General features: G+C 33.5%; 1 protein-coding gene and 1 long non-coding RNA gene across 2 annotated transcripts; both read right to left on the minus strand.

The window, feature by feature from the left end:
* Positions 1–54: 54 nt before the first annotated feature.
* On the minus strand, positions 55–2807 carry LOC133858128 (uncharacterized). Its single transcript, XR_009898444.1, has 3 exons — positions 2161–2807; positions 1711–1746; positions 55–342 (listed from the first exon to the last, which is right to left on the minus strand). It is a non-coding gene; the product is annotated as an uncharacterized LOC133858128 (long non-coding RNA).
* Positions 2808–18777: 15970 nt separating this feature from the next.
* On the minus strand, positions 18778–20895 carry LOC133857592 (auxin-responsive protein IAA29-like). The gene is made up of 4 exons (XM_062292859.1): positions 20514–20895; positions 20111–20376; positions 19207–19303; positions 18778–19032 (listed from the first exon to the last, which is right to left on the minus strand). Exons 1-4 carry the CDS (start codon positions 20789–20791, stop codon positions 18981–18983), a joined length of 693 nt encoding a protein of 230 aa, XP_062148843.1. The 5' UTR covers positions 20792–20895; the 3' UTR covers positions 18778–18980.
* Positions 20896–21680: the final 785 nt, after the last annotated feature.

Raw genomic sequence — 21680 nt, forward strand, 5'->3', positions numbered from 1 at the left:
TAAGAATGTGCTCCTCCTGTCAACTACTCAATTAATGATCATAATTATACAATGAGATACTACCTCGTTAATGGCTGTCACGCCCCCGTTTTGGGATATAAGGGAAACGTGAGTTTAAGTGCTAAAAACAAACATTTTAAATAAAAGCGTGCATTTACAACTAAAAATTTAAAACTTCTACTCTCTTAAACCTTTCTATTTATAAATCTATACAAAATCATGAACTCCAAAAGGAACAAATCATACTATACAATATTAGGGTTTGGCTGGTTCATCACGAACAATCGCTCTCAGCGAGGTCTACGCCCTTACAAGAAAAAGACTTCGTCTTACGGTTGTCATCTGGAGAGGGGTGGAGGAAGAAGGGGTGAGTTCGACAACTCAGTAAGGAAAATACAACACTAGGGAAAATAAAACATGCTATAAACCTTTATGCCATAATCTTTAGTCATTTTCATAATGACAGATTTATTCTACTCACTGTTAAGAATTAATTTCACATATGATGAATTGCATAAAGTAAATTGAATTACAACCTAAACCAATAGTATATTGATTTTAATTTATTTTAGATGATTTAAGTGTTTTTGAATATATTAAGATTACGATGATGTTTAGAAGTATGAATATGTGATTTTAGATTGAGTATAAGTTAGAGATTCAAGTTATGAAAAATTGTCTGAGAAGTGATATGCTAGGCTGTTTATGTTTTATAAGAAAACACATATTAAAGTATGATTCATAAATGAAATGTATTGTTTTAGGACAGGTGGCATAGCATATGAACAATTAAAAAGAATTTGTAGAATATGAATAATGATATAAGAATGACAGTTTATAAATGAGAATGACAGTTTATAAATGAGAATGACAGTTTATTATGATCCAGTATATTCTTTTTATCAGTTTTCTCTTTAATCCTTTCTCTGTGGTTTAACCCTTTATAGACTCTAAACCGCTGTTACCCGTGAGCGGAGCACGTTGGCTTTTGTCACACAGACCTATGGACTCAGCCTGTCGTCACAGGGGAGAGCCGGTTCCGAGTTGGGGATCTTCCCTAGGTGAAGGCCAACATCGGCTGGTAGCACACACCAACACATGGTATGCTTGCCATGCTACCCTATGGGTACCAATCCTAGCTGTAATAGTGCCTCAGGGTTAAACAGTTACTGCACATGAACGATTTTCTGTAATACTGTGGGCTCTGCTTTATCTGTATACTTTATTTCAAAACTGTAAGAGCCGTTTTCATAACTGTAGTCATGTGCAGAATTTAACTTTAGAATCTCTTTTCTTTCAAAATTGTATTCTTGAATAGAATCATATACTTTGGAATTTTCTGTAATCATATCTTTCAAATGCTCTCTTTTTCATCATTGTAAGTATGCATAATTCATAACTTTGAACTACCTTTGATCATATATGCATAAATCAAAACTTTAAAAATGCTCTTAATCATATCTGTATGCATAATTCACAATTTCTGAAATACTCTTAGTCTTAACTATAATTATGCATAAATCATAATTTTTAGAAATGCTCTTAACCAAAACTGTGATTTATGCTCAAAAGTCTTAAACAATATCATATGAGAAATAAAGTTTGGCATTAAAAATCACATGAGCAACGCTTTGTAAAATTCCCTAACACTTTTTCAAAAGATTTATAATAAAATCTTGTTGGGGGTTTTTCGGTGTTGTATCCCCTTACCTGGACTTTCCATTAGTATCAGGGTCGAACTTTTACCTAAATAAAACACAAAGATAAATTTAGAGGAGCGTTCTGATATTTTAGTTTTAAGACTTAAATTAATTATCTTATATATATTTATAACCAAAATTTCTATCCAAAGATTAAAACATTTAACCAATATATCTTACACCCCACTTTGAAAAACCATATTTAACAAGCAACATCAAAAGCGTTAGATAACTTGATAACAAATAATCTTAAAACATTAAAACAAAGTTTATTTAAAACTTAACAAAGAAATTATCATTGAAATATTTTGTAAAACACACCAATAGACAGTGAGTGGTCATTAAGTCCTATTTCTTTTTCTACATTTTCTTTATTCTTTCTCTCTTCTCTCATATATATATATAAACCATGAGCCTTAAAAGAAGAAATAAACCAAAAAGGGGAGCATAAGTAACTTACGGGAGAGAGCGGAAAGTGGGTCCATCTAAAGTGCTTTTCTTCTTGTCTTTTTCTTTTCTCCTTTAGTCTCTTTTCTTTTATCTTTTCCTTACACCTACCGAACACACACTTCTTCTCCTTTCTTTTGTTTTCTTACACATACACGCACACACCCAGGGAAAGGAAAACAAGGGACTTGAGGGAGAGATTTACGGTGTGAGAGAGAGAGCAAAAGGTTTGATTTTGCTTTGAGGATTTTTCTGCAGCTTCAAGAAGGAAGGAGCTGTTGCTCTATTTTGGGTGTAGACCGACTGAGAAAGAAAAGGAGAGAGGCTTCTATGGCTACTGGCCGTGGCAGAGAGAAGGGATTTTCTTCCCCTTTTCTGTTCTGTTTTTCTGCAGAAGAAGATGAAGAGGCGGTAAGGAATGGAAAGTCGTACTGCAGCTTTGCTGCTGTCCGAATGGGAAGGAAATGGTTTGAGTGCTATCTTCTTCTTGCCTTTGCTGTTAGCCGAAAACGAAAGAGGAAGAGGACTTCTATTTTTTTGTGGGTATTTGCTGGAATGAAAGAAGAACTGAGGAAACATAAAGATTTTCTGCAGAGAAGATAAGGGGTGCTGCATATCGAGAGAATTTAGAGGAAAGAGAAGAAGATGATGCGGGTTGCGGGTTGCGGGTCGCACGATCGAGGCTAACATGTCATCAGCTGCAGGGCTCACCGACAACGACCCCCAGTAACCCACCGGAAAAACGGACTCCGGTTGGTCGGATCTTCCCCGGTTCTCCAGCTCTGGCCCCGGCTCCGAACGACGCTACTCCCGACTCCCATCTCTCCCTCTCTGCATCTCGGTCTCTCTTTCTATCTCTCCCGATCTCTCAGTTCTCTCTGATCTCTCTCTCAGTCTCACTCTCTTTTTCTCTCTGCCTCGTCGGGTACAGAAACGAAGAAGGAAGAAGAGAGAAAAGAAGAAGAATAAAAAGAAAAAGTAATGAAGAAGGGAGAAGTTGACGAAAAGAAAGAGGAGAAGAATTATTAAAGGAAAAGAACAACTTGCCGTGCAAGTTCTTCTTTCATTTTTTTTTTTTTTTTTTTTTTTTTTTTTTTTTTTTTTTTTTTTTAACTAAGGTTACTTTTTAATAAAAACTAATTAATAAACATAGGTATTTTTATTGGTTTTAAAAAAAATATGTTGTCTAATAAAAATTTGGGGTATTACAAATGGCATATATCCGCAATGGACAATATTTGTAAAAACAATTTCATCTCTCCAAGGGAATAGGAGAAAACACTTTGCTGCATCCCAAGAGTCGGCAATGAAGGATGTGGAGCGTGCCTTCAAAGTACTTCAAGCACGATTTGCAATAGTGCGTGGGCCTGCACGATTTTTTCACCTCGAAACGCTCAAATACATTATGATAGCAAGCGTAATTTTACATAATATGATCGTTGAAGATAAGTAGGATAACAATAGAGAAGAAGACTTCGAATATGAACAATTCAACGAACCACTTGAACCAATGACATCTGGGACTACAAATGACTTTAGTGAGTTCATTCAACGCCATCATTGTATTAGAGATAGGAAAAATCATTCTTAACTCTAGTTGGATCTCGTTGAGCACTTATGACAACTACATATCGAGGCATAAGAACTTTTTATGATCATTATTATTGGTTATTTAGACAAACTTTTGAGGTACTGGTTATTTAGGCAGACTTTTGTTATTTAGGAACTTGTCATAATCACATTTGGTTTGTATTAATGAAATGTACTAGCTTGCATTGAATCGGCACATGAATCTTATTGATGAATGTGGAGTTAATGGAAATGTATGTTGATTCCATATGTTGTATAGTTCATCATGATTATGTCAACATCATGCTCTATTTCTTCTGCATTATCATCATGTCTCATTCAATAGAAAATGTCAAGATCAACAAATGTGGTCAGCTATGATCGAGTCTCATTCAATACAAAATGTCCAAAAACAGTTGATCATGATCACAATCAGAAAACTTAACTAAGAATCACATAATTAGAACAATCTAATTATGCCTTCAAGTAGCTATAAAATTAGGCCTCTAAGACGCACTAGCAAAATAGAATGGAACTTAAACTAAAATTAGTGGCTTCAAAAGTAAATAACTAACAAAAAAGAGAGTGATATTTTGGCCGTCAAGGATTGCCAATTTGACCTTCAAGGATTGCCTTTTTGACCTTCACGAATTGCCTTTTTGCGTTGACGAACAGATTCTAGCATATCTTCATCTAATAAACTTGTATTCATGAACATAAAATCTTTTTCCTCTCTCTCTTCTTTCAACCGAAATATTTTTTCTCTCAAGCGCAATTCCCCATATCTAAGGCGGACTTCCTCTTGCTTAAAGCATACTTCCTCTTGTTTAAGGTGCACTTTCTCTTTTTTAATAATAAACATTTCTTTGTTCTGCTCACGTGCTGTCTCAAACAGTTTTGTTTTATTTTTCTTATCTTCATTTATGTCATTCAGTATCACAACAACACCCGGATTTGACCTATAGGAATGACTTGTAGTTGCTTAGGTTCAACAGAGACTTTCCTCAAAAAAAAAAAAAAAAAAAAAAGTTCGACAGAGACTTCAAATCAAAGCAAGACTATTAATATCATCTGATTTTTAAAAAAAATTAATTCATAGCACAAAAAATTATATTTTTCAAGTTTTAACTCTTCATTTTTTTAACATAAAGTTTAAACAAATTACTCACATTAAATAAGGGAATCAAATACTATTATATTCATAATTGAATATTGAATTAAATGCTAAGATGATGTAAAAAAAATAAAATTATTCAACTACTTTACACTTTCAAAATATGAAAAAATAATAATAATAATAATAAAAAAATCAGTAGCATTAAAAATATATTCTCCAACGTTCCATTCTTAAAATAAGGCTTACAAAAATCGATAGCATTAAATAAAAGAATCAAACAATATTAAAGTCATTATTGAATCTTGGATTAAATTCTAAAAAGATGGATGTTCTATTCTTGAAACAAGAAAAAGAAAGAAAACGAATTGCAAATTGATGGGTCACATTCCATTCTTGAAATAAATAAAGAGGTTCGGAAAGGTCATGCCCCTACCTGCGTCCCCTTTATTGGGGGTTTGGGTAGAGTTGAAAGGTCTTTCGAGGGTCATACTCCTGTCCGCGTTCCTTTCATTAGAAGTTCGGATAGGGTTGAAGGGTCTCGCGAGAGTCATACCCCTACCCATGCCCTCTATTTTGGTGCCTATATTGCTTTAAGTGGTAATTTTCTTGACTTTTGCTAAAGAAATAAATGACCGAATTGTTTATGGTTCCTTTAGAATTATTTATGAACCCATTTCTTGTTTTCTGTTTCTTTTGTTTCGATTTGTTGTTGGTAGTCCACTCCTCGTAAATTTTTCTTCCATTGTAACCTCTTCCTTTTTAATATAATGTATTTTTTTTTTCAAAAATAAAAACTTAATAGTCTGTTAAATACTTTCAATGGGTTCATTAATTATTATTACTTTAATCTAATGAACCCATTGAAAATATTTAACATACCAGTAAGTTGACTATTGAATGTGGCTAGTTGTCATCTGTTCAATACTTTGTAATATAATTTGTCTACACCAGAAAATAAGAAGTGCAAGACCACCACTACGAATTCTCCAATCATTGGCCAACTCTCACCCCCTGCCTCTTTCCCTTTTTCTTCGTCAATCTCTCGCAACATAACGTGGCGATAGACTCTACTATTCTTAGAGCATTTCTAGTGAACTCCTCAAAGTTGAGTTAAATTTTGGCTAAAAAAATATACTTTTGTTATTTTAATTATCCACTTTTTAAAAGCATTAAATATCAAACTCTTTAAATATTCTCTACTTTAAATAAATATTATTTTTTATTGGTTTTAAAGCAACCACTTCCAACCACGTTTAATTGTCATGAAATCAAAATTGCATATCAAACATCAACTACTTCAACATCAAACATCTCAAGAAATCTACTTTACTTGAACGTCGTGTATCTGGAGAATTAATGACAATTAATGTGGAGAATTAATGACAATTTGAACCTTTCTAGACCAATCAATTAAACAAATCAACTACCATGAGTGAATGTAGAGAATTAATGACAATTTGAACCACTACGAATACGCCAACCACTGGCCAGCTCTCACCTCCTGCATATTTCCCTCTTTCTTCGTCAATCTCTCGCACCATAACGTGGTGATAGACTCTGCTATTCTTAGAGCATTCCTAGTGAACTCCTCAAAGTTTAGTCAAATTTTGGCTAAAAAATATAATTTTGTTATTTTAGTTATCAACTTTTTAAAAGCATCAAATATCAAACTCTCTAAATATTCTCTACTTTAAATAAATACTATTTTTTATTGGTTTTAATGCAACTACTTCCAACCACTTTCAACTGTCATGAAACCAAAATTGAATATTAAACATCAATCACTTTAACATCAAATATCTCAAAAAATCTACTTTACTTGAACATCGTGTATCTGGAGAATTAATGACAATTTGAATATTTCCATTCGTATCTGACCATTCAATTAAACAAACCAACTACCATGAATTAATGTGGAGAATTAATGACAATTTGAACCTTTCCATCGATCTGGTTCAACTTAGAGTATTTGTAATGGTACGTACAATTAATGGCTAGATTTGAAAAGCATTCAATTGAAGTCAATTGAATGCTTTTTTCTGGTTTGTTCAACAACAGGGCAAGAGATAATTAATTCAATTGAATGCTTTATTTATAGTGCCAGAACCGTTTATTCAATAACACACTCGAAAATTATACATCTTTCACTTTCGATCTTTCTTTTCTCTCTATGGCTTGCTCTCTTTTTAAAAAAATGCTTCTTATTGAATCAGACTTTGATGAAGAGCTAGAGATAATTGCAAAATTTGCTATGGAAGAAGAAAGATCAACATTACATGGTCCTTCTAAACGACACCGCACATTCATCAGGCGTGATTGCTAGCAAGCCGATAAAGATATTTTTCGCAACAATTTTGCTAAACGACCACTATATTCTCACAAATATTTTCGAATGAGGTTTCGGATGAGTCGTCTTCTTTTTTGCCGTATTCAAAATGCAGTTGATGCTCACGATATTTATTTTGTCCAACGAAGAGATAGTTCTAAAAGACTCGGTTTTCTTCCCTTCAGAAGATTACTGCGGCACTTGCTTGCATATGGTGTTACCGCTGATTTTATGGACGAATACTTGAAGATTGGAAAACCCACTGTAATAGAGAGTCTAAAAAGATTTGTTAAAGTGGTGATTTCAATATTTTAAGAAGAATACTTAAGGTCACCAAACAATTAAGATATCGCTAGATTGTTAGCGGAATGTGAAAAGCGTGGATTTTTAGTCATGTTGGGGAGCATTGATTGCATGCACTGGAAATGAAAGAATTGCCCAGCTGTGTGGCAAGGTATGTATTATGGTTACATCCACAAACCAACTATTATTTTGGAAGCAGTGACTTCATATGATCTTTGGATATGACATGCTTTTTTTGGGTTACCCGGGTCTCATAATGATATAAACGTGCTAGATAGATTTTTTTTCATTTTCTGAACTCGCTTAAGAACGTGCTCCTCCTGTCAACTACTCAATTAATGATCATAATTATACAATGAGATACTAGTTCGTTGATGGCATATATCTGTAATGGGCAACATTTGTAAAAACAATTTCATCTCCCTAAGGGAATAAGAGAAAACACTTTGCTGCTGCCCAAGAGGCGGCAATGAAGGATGTGAAGCGCGCTTTCGGAGTACTTCAAGCACTATTTGCAATAGTGCGTGGGCCTGCATGATTTTTTCACCTCGAAACGCTCAAATACATTATGATGTCATGCATAATTTTATATAATATGATCGTTGAAGATAAGTGGGATAATAATGGAGAAAAAGACTTCGAATATGAACAATTCAACGAACCACTTGAACCAGTGGCATCTGGGACTACAAATGACTTTAGTGAGTTTATTCAACGCCATCATTGTATTAGAGATAGGGAAACTCATTCTTAACTCTAGTTGGACTTGGTTGAGCACTTACAACAAGTACATAGCGAGGTATAAGAACTTTTTATGATCATTATTATTGGTTATTTAGACAAACTTTTGTTATTTAGGAACTTGTCATGATCACATTTGGTTTGTATTAATGAAACGGCACATGAATCTTATTGATGAATGTGGAGTTAATGAAAATGTATGTTGATTCTATATGTTGTATAGTTCATCATGATTATGTCAACATCATGCTCTATTTCTTCTGCATTATCATCATGTCTCATTCAATAGAAAATGTCAAGATCAACAAATGTGATCAGTTATGGTCAAGTCTCATTCAATACAAAATGTCCAAAAATAGTAGATCATGATCACAATCAGATAACTTAACCGAGAATCACATAATTAGAACAATCTAATTATGCCTTCAAGTAGCTCCAAAATTAGGCATCTAAGGCGCACTAACAAAATAGAATGGAACTTAAACTAAAATTAGTGGCTTCAAAAGTAAAGAACTAACAAAAAAGAGAGTGGTATTTTGGCCTTCAAGGATTGCCAATTTTATCTTCAAGGATTGCCTTTTTAACCTTCAAGGATTGCATTTTTGCGTCAACGAACATATTCTAGCCTATCTTCATCTAATAGACTTGTATCCATGAACATAAACTCTTTTTCCTCTCTCTCTTCTTTCAACCGAAATGCTTTTTCTCTCAAGCGCAATCCCCCATCTCTAAGGCGGACTTCCTCTTGCTTAAAGCATACTTCCTCTTACTTAAGGTGCACTTCCTCTTTCTTAATAAGAAACATTTCTTTGTCTTGCTCACGTGCTTTCTCAAACAGTTTTGTTTTATTCTTCTTATCTTCATTTATGTCATTCAGTATCACAACAACACTCGGATTTGTTTTTTCGGTATTCTTTTGTTTCTTCTTTTCGGTCTATTGGTCGCGTCAAGTTTATAAAAGCTCCAGGTGAGGCCTCGTCTTCCTATAGATTTATTGAATTTTGAGTATTAGTACGAGATTTCACAACAGATTTTTTTCTTTGGTTATATAATTTCTATATGAGCCAGTCATTTTAGATGAAACCTCAACAATAACTAATAATGTTCAAAGTGAAATGTTGTTCCTTGAAACTCGTGATAGATGAGTTTTGCCTTCTCAATCTAAAAAAATAAAAAAATTTAACATAATTAGGAGACGATGACCAAATTATTTTGATAATAAAAACAATGGCTATATTTCTTCTTTTCAAACAAAAATTGTGGCGATAAATTAATATTAAGCATATATTTTGCTTTTTTGTCACTTGTAATAGCCACACTTTATGTTTCTTTATAAACTAGTGTTACGTGTTTTAATATTAATAAAAACTTAAATAATACGAGGTATATGAAATGATACTAGTCAATTATTACGTTGTACAATTAGTCACTGAGAACTAATTATTAAAGAAAATTTATCTTTACTTGTGCATGTTAAAATTGTAAAATGATCTTATTATAAAGAGAAACTCCTTTGGTAAATAGGTTTAATTATTATTTTATGTAAAAAGTTAATTTTTAAATATTTGTAATTATAAATGTATGCTACAAATATGCATTGAATATGACAAACTTGAAAAAATAGAAGAATAAAAATTTAGAGAAATACTTGAGTCTAAAAGAATAATTAATAGACAAATTTATTACTGACAATGTAACGTTGAATTTCAAAAAATAAAAAAAATATATTTAATATTTAAATATAAAAAATGTCTCATCTAAAATTGTCGCTTTAGGCCTCACAACATAAGAAGCCAACCTTGTCATTTGCATTTATTGGATGTATACAGGTACCATCTACGATAGTTTTCGAAACCGAGAGGTCCGTTTTATTTCGCGTTAAACCACAAATACCTAAAATATCTTTAACCCAAATATCAATTATACTGGTAAAAGATTATGAAAAAACTACATTTACTCACTCAAATTGGCACTTGATTTAAAATAATCCTACTAAACTCTAAAAAGTGACAATCGAACCCCTCAAATTTTCAAGTACTTTCAATTTACCCATTATGTACCGTTGTTTGTTACTTTGGACCCAAAATGCATTACGTGACTTGCATATGACTAAACTTGGTCATTATAGCCCTATGTCAATTTTAATTTTTTTGTTAAGAAAAAAAAAAAAGAAAAGGAAGGAGACCGGACGTGGGTCTCCATGACACCATGGCTAGAGGAGACCCATTATCATGCGCCCAGCTCCTCGCCTACTTAGGGGAAGCCAAGGATGCGAACCATTCTATACCATTGTTACTTAACAAAGTTTGCCAATGAGTTAAGACTTTTTACTATACAACACCATAGCAAAAAAGTAAGGGAAAATTGCTCTAATGGTTCATTAGGTTTCATCTTTTATTAAATTATTCTTTAACAAAATTTATCAAGTCATTCCTTAAGGTTTGCATCGTTATCAAATGACTCCCTCCTTATCCATATTGTTATCTTTTTTAGATGATCAATGACATATGGCTATCAGAAAAGAAAACATGTATGTCCAATAAAAAGACAACACGTGTAGCGCCCCAGATTTTAAGACATAATTTATAATGGTTTAAATTAATTTTAAAACACTTTTAATAAGACAAAAGAATAACTATGATTATTTATGAAAATAAATAATGTATTTCTGTTTTTAGAAACGTTTATAGTTGCAATTTGATAAAAACTCAAAACAGACCTTAAACTTTGGAATAACGGAAACAGGGTCAAACGAACTCCATTTTGGTCGATTCAAAAACTGAGACACTCGTTTTGAAGTCCTCTAGGTCCCCTCCAAATTTCATGATGTTTGGACATCGTTAAGGCCATGAAAACATCCGTCAAAAATACAACCCCTGTTCTGGACGGAAATTCACATTATTCATGGGCCATCTTTGGACTTAACCCAACCCATTCCAATTGCTATCCACAAACCCAATCCATCTATCACATGTTATCTTCCTATGATCATGATGATTACATGAGTCATCACCCAACTCAACATGTGAAAGACCTATTTTTATACCTTAAAGAAATGCCATTAATTAATGTGTGTTAGATGATTAAATATGTTAGTAGAGGATATAATGATTCAACACCTAGTACAACATTCCACTACATTTATTCCCTCCCCCTCTTATGATGAAAGAATAAAGGATGTCTAGAATAGAATCTAGAGTAATCATAAAATGAAAGTAGTCTAAACAATATCTTGGTTTAACTTGTCAAGTAAACCAGAAACTTTGATTGACCAAAACTAAGTCGTAACGAACTCGGATTGAGTTGAACCAAAAATAGAAAGTGTTCGTCTTGACGTCATGTATCTACCCTCAAAATTTCACAGCGATCGGAGTAGATTTGACCATTGAAACGTTGCTTGGAGTAAGCTGGCCTCTATATGGACGAAAATTCATATATAGCATTACTTAATACTTCTTTTGATTGGACAACTCATCACCCACTTCCTCTAATGTGTGCACTCATCACCTCAAGTGTTGCCCACATCCCACATCTAGAATGCACCACCTTAGTAATGATGAAACCCATGTGCCTTGGAGATAAGGCTAAGATGCACCAATTCCCATCCATTGGATCAAAATGTGTCTACTTGATCCTAACCATTCATTCTCTTATAAATAGAACCAAGGTGGAAGATGCAATGCCCATTAAGCTTCACTCACACACACACCTAAGGCCAAGAGAGAAAATTGTGAGGATTTGTGTAGTCTTGTGTTGTTCAAGGCTTGAAGTGTATGCTAGGAAGTATTTTGGGTAAGCTTCTAATCATTAGTTTCATTAATTTGATGATATAGGTTATGATTTCATTACTTGTTATTTGAATTGTTTAAAGACCCAATAAGCTTAAGAGATAAAAAGAAAGTAATATAAACTACTTTTATATTTCATTGTCCTCATGACTTCATGAGTTGATCGTATTTATATTTCCTTTTTACATTTCATTGTCCTCATGACTTCATGAGTTGATCGTATTTATATTGCCTTTTATATTTCATTGTCCTCATGACTTCATGAGTTGATCGTATTTATATTTCCTTTTATATTTCGTTGTCCTCATGACTTTCATGAGTTGATCGTATTTATATTTCCTTTTATATTTCGTTGTCCTCATGATTCTCATGAGTTGATCGTATTTATTCCTTATTGTCCTTATGATATATTTTAATCCTTCAAGTTCATATTTGGTAGCATTGGTTATATAGCCTCGTCACCAAATCATGAACCAAGGTTTTAAGATTTATTATGAGTGATCGTCTCAAACGTAATGAAGTGATGAATAATAAATATAAAAAGATGAGGGTCTATAAACAATGATTTGTTTGATAGATGATTGATAAATATATTATTGCATGGATGGATTTATATGCAGAAAAGAAGTTTAAAGGAACTACACGAAGAAGAGTGTAAGTATTTCTATACTTACTGAGAACGAAGCTGGTGGATTTTTCCATGATATCGTGTTTATTGTTTTATTTAATTTATTCATTGCATGTGGCCGATCATGCATAGCATGTTGTGTCTAAAATAATATAACGGCTGATGAGATAGCCATCAACAAGCTGATGTAGTAGCTAGGGGAAAGTATGGCTAGTCAGTGGATCCAAGAGGGGTTCATAGTGACCCAAGGATATCCGAAGACCTAATATATAACTAATGCTGGGACCGGTAGGATTCCAGTAAAAACAGGTAAAACTTTAAGTGGGAGGCAACGGACGTGAACGGGTTCAGATAACCTAGAACGAGAGGTCTGAAGAAAGGTGATCATAAAATACCAAACTAAATGGTCACTACGATGCATATTCATACAACCCATACATTTGCATTACACGCGTGACTATAAAGTCACATTTGCATGCTAAGGAATTTATTAAGTAAATCAGTATTCACCGTATTATTGGAAACAGTGGACTCACTTTGTTTGTTTTGTGTTTTTGTTTCTATATATATATATATTCTGTTAATGCAGGTTAATAGACAAAGATTTGAGCTCAAGAAATTCTATAGCTAAGGAAGCATAGTTTACATTTTATTTTTATGTTGACAAAATTACTAATAATTTATGTGTATTGTTTTGTGTCTTTATGGACACCTGTTTTCCTTGTATTTGTTATAAGTATTTTCTAATGAAGTCTAGAGGTATTTATTTTTAGAAGCTCTGATGTGTTATTTAATCCAAGCTTATTGGATAATTATATATTCCGCTGCGAGAGTTATCTCTGATGTAGTAACGTCACGTGGAAACCGGAGGTTTCTGCTTACGAATTTGCTGGTTCAAATTCGGGGCGTTACAACACGTATCCAGAAAATCCAGTTAGCTAGCTTACATCTGACACACACCACATTAGACTTGCCACGCCATTCACACGTCAACCAAAAGTACAAAATGTACACATTAGCCAATTTTATTTTTTATTTTAAAAAAAATCCTCTGTTGAGGGAGGGGGTGGCCGCACATCCTGTAACAACCCCAGGGATTATTAATAAGCAAATAACCTGTATACTGTCAGTGTAACGCCCCAGGCTTATTTTGTAAGCAAATATGTAAAAACATACCTCGAACGACATAATATTGTTTGGTTTTGGCTCCCCTGAACCATAGTTTCTAGGAGGTCACCCATTCTGGTACTACTCTCGCAGAAGTACGTTTAACTACGGAGTTCTAATAAGTTTTGTGGTCATCACGGCTTTAAAATGTGTTGCGTCAAAAAGTGTGTGAATATACATATAAGCACATCCTCATTCTCATACCTAGGCGATAGTGGACGTCACAAAATAACTCGAGGAATCACCTCTATTCCTAAAATAAGATAATAATGCAGTGGAAATGTATACTATCTTCTTCTTTTTTTGTCAATCATGACAACCATAAAACTAAATCACAGATAATGATAGTAACTAGACCTTTACTAAACTACAATAACTTAAACCATCATAACATAACTTAGTAATGTCAACAACCAACATTTAACAACTAGTGTCACGGTCATAGACTGAATGTCAAGTCTAAGTTACCAAATAATACGTATCAAGTCTAAAAGTCGGGAAGTACATCAAAACACATAATAAGGTCATGGAGTCATAGACAAAATCCTTAGCAGCCCATAATGAAGTATCGGTACCACCAATATAGGAAACCTAGCCAAGGCGCTCAAACTCCCTATAATGCTCCCGTAGATAGGCAACTCCCTTCACCATACCATATGAGAAATATACAAAAATTTTGCATGTCTAGTCCTTCCGACGGGCCTTGATGCACCATGGTCTAAAATTGGATCAGCTGTAAAACAGAAGCGTTTTATAAGTGAAAAGAGAAAGTGTAAGTCCACAATTTAGTGAATAGTCACACATGAAATATGTCAATATGCAGTTAACTTAATATTTATAAAAAATAGCAATAAATCACTTGCAACATCATGCAATAGGACTTCCAACATTAGTTATCTTAGACCGAGGCACTTTATGTTTATGCTTCCGTTATGTTATGTTATGTTATGATATTTCAGCTAAAGGTTCTGATTATCATTTATTCATGGTTGTAGAATTGGCTATCTTATTATACAAGTGACAAGTTTTTCGATATAAGCCATCTTATGAGGGTCACAGTATCCCTTTGAATTTATTTAATTACTCAGTAAATAGGTCGTGGGAGACACACATGGAATTAATTACCAGTTAATTAATGTCTTGGAGCATTACACAAAGCTAGGCTTGTAATCCCATGAGTCATGCAACTCGATCTCTGCTCCAAAACGACTCCAGAACTCTGACCTTCATTTACAATTGCTTTCTATAATGAACTTGTTCGATCTTCGGATGAACTCACTGGCCAAACCCCCATAATTAAAAAAGGATCTAGGATTTCATTTTGGTTCTAGAATAAGGAGAGAAGCAATAACAAAAGTTTAGGCTCAAGAATAAAACGGGCTTTCTTTATAGGATTTTCAAGATTACCTCATCCTTACCTTCAAAGTCGTGTAAAACAAGTATATATAGGTAGAACAACATATGGTTAATAAATAAGGAATTCAAATTAAAAAAAAAAACAAAAAGAGATCAATACGGCAAAAGAAGAGATCATTCGAATTGAGAAACAAAAGCTTCAAGTTGAACTTAGGAAAGAGGAAAGGGAACAAAAGAAAGAAGAAATTGAGAAACAAAAGCTGGACGTTGAGCTTAGGAAAGAGGATAGGGAACAAAAGAAATAAGAATTTGAGAAACAAAAGCTTGAGTTCTACTTAGGAAAGAGGCAAGGGAATATAAGAAAGAAGGATTTGAAACAGTGAAGCTTGATGTTGAACTTAGAAAAGAAGCAAGGGAACAAAAGAAAGAAGAAAGGGAAATTATGATGATGGATACAAGCCCCTTGTCTAAAGTGTAACTTGAATATATTCAATCTCTCCAAATGGAAATAATCGAGAAGCGCAGGAGTAAATAGTCATTAGTATTTGCCTATGTATGTATTTAAGTGAACTAATCGTGTCAATTTGTATTGTGTAAGCATGAGGAGAGAAAGCCTCTAATATATTTCTCTGTGAAAATTGGGGTATTGGGTTAGATATCCTGCTCGGCTAGCAGTTTTGTTTCTGCTCTTGTGCTTGGTTTTTTTGGGTAGGTCCCTTTGTTGGGATCTTGTAATTTTTGTTGAGTTTCCAGCCTTTTGCTACTTGTATTCTTTGCCTTGGTTACGAAAGCTTGCATTATAATACTGATTCTGCATAAATATCTTTTGATACTGATTCTATAGAATGCTTGGATTATAATACCCAGTAATCTGTAATATCTAGGATGAGGGCCTTTTTAGTAACTGTAATGGATATTGCAGCAGAAATTGTTCATATTGCTCACAAGAAGATATGTTAGCTTGAATAATAAAACTGAACACTCAAATGGATAATATAGAAAAGAACAGAGAAAAGAATGAATAAAGTTGTCAATTAACAATAGATTGAGAGTTTCCTTCGGTTCATAAATTGAGTCCAAAAGGGATTTCTTTATGCAAATGGTTGTTTTTGTTTAATAGTTATCTGAAATATTTTTTTATGAAGTTCCATCTTGGCTTGTTTCATTTAACTTATCCTTTTAAGTTCAGATGATGTGGTTCCTTTAAATTATCCTTTATGCAGCTGTATCTCATGAAGATGTGGTTCATTTCTATATATTTTTTCAAAGCCAGTAGCAAGCACATACATGATGACAATTGTATTATGTGACAAAACAATTCTAACCATCATTGTAATCGTGTCTATTCTAACCAGTATTGAGGCATATTAGCACTTGTACCTCCTTGTGTACTTTCCTGGACTTAGGGGGATGGCATAATAAAAAAAGACTCAATACTAAAAAGAAAAAGTTACAATTTAATAAGCATAATGTGTTCATATGAAATCTAAACTTAGAAGTTTTTATGATTGGCTGTGAATTTGCCATAAATGCTCGATGAGGTTTGATTGGAGTTGCGAATGGATTTGTCGATCTCTAATACGGTGATGATTTTGTACGAAGTCCAGTGCTTCTACTGTATGCTCGTGTTACAGTGGTTCGAGGGGAGTGTCATTGATTTAATCATAATCGAAGGTATTTGCTCCAAGGTATAAATATCGCTAATCTTCAACGATCATTTTATGCAATCTTATGCATGCTATCATAATCTGGTTAAGCATTTCAGGTTGGTGTAAATGTGCAGGTCCACATACAATACTACATCGCACTTGAAGCACTCCAAATACCCGCTCTACATTCTTCTTTGCTGACTCTTGAGTTGCAGCAAAATGTTTTTCTCTTATTTCCTTGTGGGCCATGAATCGTTTTTATGAATGTGACCACCCCCAGAGGATGGCCCCCCCCCCCCCCCTTTCTTGTTTTTAAAATAAGTTTTATTTATTTATTTTTTAATAAATTTATATTTTTTTTATTCAGATGGACACGTGTTAATTTTTTACTGGGTCTACGTGTATGTTTAACAGATTCCGTCAAACTGGTGGATGAAAAATCGACCCAGGGAGTAAAACGTAATTATTGATTACCACAAGGACCTCCCATGAACTTTTTGAACCATAGGAGTGAAAAATAATTATGGCATACTACAGGGACCAATGATGCAATTATCCCTAGAAATAATTCATAAATAATGAGTGTTGGGGGAAAAGTGTAATTTATTGTAATTTGTTTTTATTATTATTTTCCTTTTTTTATGGTAAACTATAGAAGAAATATATACTTTTCTTATAATTAAACTCTTTCTCTTTTTAGAGTTTTAAGATGGACATAAATTTCATACAAACCGATTTGTAGGAAATATCCTACACCCACATGTAAAAGTGACATGTGTCTTTTGGCATGTGAGAAGCACATGTTGTTTTAATAGCATGTGCTTCTCACACGTTTTTTTATCACATTTTTTTTAATAGCATTAATAAAAAAACGTGTGATTCTCACATGCTTAAAAGACACATGTCATATTTACATGTAGATTGTAGAAAATTTCTTACAAACCGATTTGCAGTTTCTTGAATTTACTTAGCATGCGTTAGTGAATCTTTACATTTGCATGACACAATATTTAACTTAAAATAAGCTACATATGCATGTACACTTTAGGTTTGGTGTATTTTTATTAATACAATTGAATTTTCAATTTTTAATCATTCTTTTATATTATCCAATTGTTGTAATCAATACTTTTTTCTCTGCTAAACATTAACATCATTAACTAAAATTAATTATATGAGAATAATTTGATACCGCATAAAAGTATCAAGATCTCTTATAATTGGTCGTTTAAATTACACATAATTCGATTAGTTGGGATTGCGGCTGCCGTCTTCATTGGAAGACATTATTAAATTTAAACCCTCCTTGATAGACATGGAAAATGACCAAAATTTCTTCCAACTGGCTGTTCAAATTGCATTTAATTTGGGCAGTTCTAGATAAATAATGGATTGAAAAAGTGCCCAAATTACATGCAATTAGACAACCTAGCTATTACAGGGATCTTTGCCCCCAATGAAAGCTTTGAGCCGGCCAAAGCTTGACAAGCCTCTCGACTCGCCCGCCAATGTTGGTCGTTGGATCGCTGATTGTTTTGTCAACGACAGACGAAAAAAAAGAAGAAAGAAGAAATTCCAGGTAATTATTCATAAAAATAGAAAGAGAAATTTTAAAGCAAATCTAATTATAATTATGCTTTTTTATTTTTATTTTTTTTTTTTACCTCTTATTTTGGGGTAAACGGTTATACCACTAGCTAAGATATTCTGCTTCTAATAGCATCTCCAACAGAATAAATAAATGATTCATAATAATCAAATTTGACAATTATGAATTATTTTTCATCTCCAGCAGAATAGACAAAATAGATATTTTTTTTTAAGCCTATTTACTATTCACACTACAAAGAGTTTTTTTTTGGATCTCTATCCATTTCTTTCTTTCTCTTTCTCTCTCAATATTTCTTTCACATTTTTTTTTCCACATAAAATAATATTTAAATGCAAGTAGAGAGTAAAATAGAGAACCTGTTGGAGAGATTAATATAAAAAAAGCCATAGCTAAAATAAAGAGTTGTACTTTTTTAATAGCTACTTTGGCTATTATTACTGGAGATGCTCTAAATAAACTATATTTACGTAGTCATCCAAAATTCATGTCACAAAAACCATATCAGTCTAAAGAGCTGTAAATAGCTAGATCTAAAACGACGCCGAGGAATATGTAGGAAAACTGTACTGTAGCTCATTTATCCGCTGATCTTCAGCAACTTGAGACGTTGCACAGACCCAATGAAAGTCCTGCGAGACCAGAAATTGCAGGAGTTAATTGGAAGAATTGCAGGGGCCTCAAACAGTATCTACGATTTCTTTTTTCCTTTTCCACTTTAAAGTATTTTAATTTGGTGCATGACAGTGAATAATAATGAAAAAGGAAAATGGTTGTGTACTGTCACTTTTCCTACAATTACTCACCTCCAAGATACATCTTGAGTATATAGCCAGTCTCCTTCCTTGTCCTGGTAAACGAGCTTATAATTATTTGAATTTTCCTGACCTGTTTCCAACAGCCCTGGAAACAAAACCAAAAAAAAAAAAAAAAAAAAAAAAACACTTGTCAATCTAATGTCTCCTTATAGTAGAATTAACATTCCCTACTATTTTAAAACATTTATAAATTCTTAAAAGCCACATTTTTATTAAAAAATTTGACACGTTATAATTGAGAATCAAATATATTTTAATCAGATTTTTGCCAAGGACGGAACTAGGGGGCCGATAGAGGCCATGGCCCCCCTCAATTCCAAAAAAAGAAAAAAAAAATTAGGTAAAAAAAAAATTATAAGGTTAAAAGAAAAAATTAGCCTAGTAGTTTCTACCAACAAATTTTTTTGGTATTCGTAAGAGCTTCTGGCTCCATCCCTGGTTCTTGCCCTTTATGTTATAAAAAAAATATTTGAGCAAAAAGCTGTATTTTGGTTTTATGAAAAATAAACATCTATGTAAAAATGAAGAAAGAATCTTTTGAAAATGAAATTCTTTCGAGATACAATACGTTTATAACTTTTGTATAACTCTTAATACAACTTTACCATTTTTTTTTTAAAAAATCAACCATTAGATATGTATGACTCACATGTAAAAAAACAGATCAAATGATTAATTTGAAAAAAAATTGTACAAAAGTTGTAAATATATCGTATCTCAATTATTTTTGGCAGTTTCGTGCCAGATTTTTTATATTTAATATTTAACATTTTTTTTTTTTAAGTATTTGGATGTTTAAAAACAGCCCAAATTAAAATTGTAATTTATTTAATAAAGTAATATATATGACTGTTACATATTTAATTTTTAATAGCTTTATATATATACTTACATTTTCGAAACATGTCCAGCAGGGTTTCCGTGAGCGTTTGGAAAGAATGATGGAGGCCTACGTCGACTTTTCTGCCAATTCCAACTCCTTCCATCTTCACCTTCACGTACATGGAGTTTGACCTTCTGCCTCCACCACACGTCGACGTCGCATTCTCCAACAACCTCCGACCACCTCGGTAATTGTCGTGGCAAACCCGTTTATAATTATTCCTCCACGACTTAATTGGCGGCCACCCCACCACCCCATCTCGATCCCCATCATTTCTGTATATATATATATATATATATATATATATATATATTATTTAATCCCATCAAAAACTCATAAAAATTAAAATTAAAAAAGAAAGAGAAAAAAGAAGAGATCGGGAACGGGAACGGGAACGTTAACGTCAACGTACTCGTTAAAAGCGAATAGAGAGCCATCATTCTTGGGGTAGTCTTTGGGGTCGTCTTCCTCGTTGGGATGGTTGTTCCAAAGCAGCAAAGGAAGCGTTCGAGGCACGGCCCTGTCTGTGCTATTCTCAAAGGCTTGGCAAAAACTACGTTTTTTGTTGTCGGCGTGGTTGTTGAACCACAGGTCCGAGACCACTAGCTCCTTAGGCTCGTAACCATAGTAATTTAAATCGAACCCCTTTGGAGGATTGGTCGGAAGAGCGAGACCCAGCTGAAGCTCCATGTAGAAATCCAACAAGAAGAAAACAAAGAGTAGGCAATATAATAAGAAGCGAAGAACAAAAACCAGATCGACAGGAGTGTGAAAGCACAAGGGTGAAGGGGGGAGTGTGGGTTTCTTCCTTTTAATAGAGAGAGAGAGAGAGAGAGAGAGAGAGAGAGGAAGGCGGGGCGGGGCGGGCGGGGGTGGGACAGGGGTGTTGGAAACAAATGCGAAGGGGTCCGCATCAATGCCCCACTTTTGGCCGACCCAGTTGCCCGGCTGTTCCTTTGCACATTGTTTTCTGAACCTTCCCAACACTATCCTGTTTAAAGCTATTCACGCGCATTAATGCCGCGTACTTTCCGCACTTACGCTACTCATGTTGTTCTGTTGTTCTCCGTCGGAATTTTATTGTCGGTGAATCTAAAGACGAGTGAAAGCGGAGAGGGATCTTATTCCATTCAAATTATGAGTATGCCTTACGAACTTACTCACGGATTTTATTTTTTAATTGTTTAGATTTAATATTGTCATCTTTCTATTTATCAAAAAAAAAAAAAAAAAATCAAATTAAATCACATGTTTCAAAACTTGTAGGGAAAACTTCACTTAGTGTCCGTTTGGGATTGCTATTTTGTAGACAATAAGTACGATTTTAAACCGAATCGTAAAACGTAAATCGTTTGAGAACTGTATTTTTTAAAATTGCAATTTGAAAATGCAGAAAATCTGTTTTTTCAAATTGTAAGTAAGAGTTTACTTTTTTGAAAGCGCAAAATTTTAAAGGTTAAACTACGATTTTGCCAAACGCTTAACTGTATTTTTAAAAATTATTTTTTTAAATCGCACATTTGAAATTGTTATTTTAAATATTTTTTAAAATCGCAAATCCAAGCGGACCAATAATTCT

The sequence above is a fragment of the Alnus glutinosa genome, chromosome 14 (assembly GCF_958979055.1).
Source record: "Alnus glutinosa chromosome 14, dhAlnGlut1.1, whole genome shotgun sequence".
NCBI classification, from domain to species: domain Eukaryota; kingdom Viridiplantae; phylum Streptophyta; class Magnoliopsida; order Fagales; family Betulaceae; genus Alnus; species Alnus glutinosa.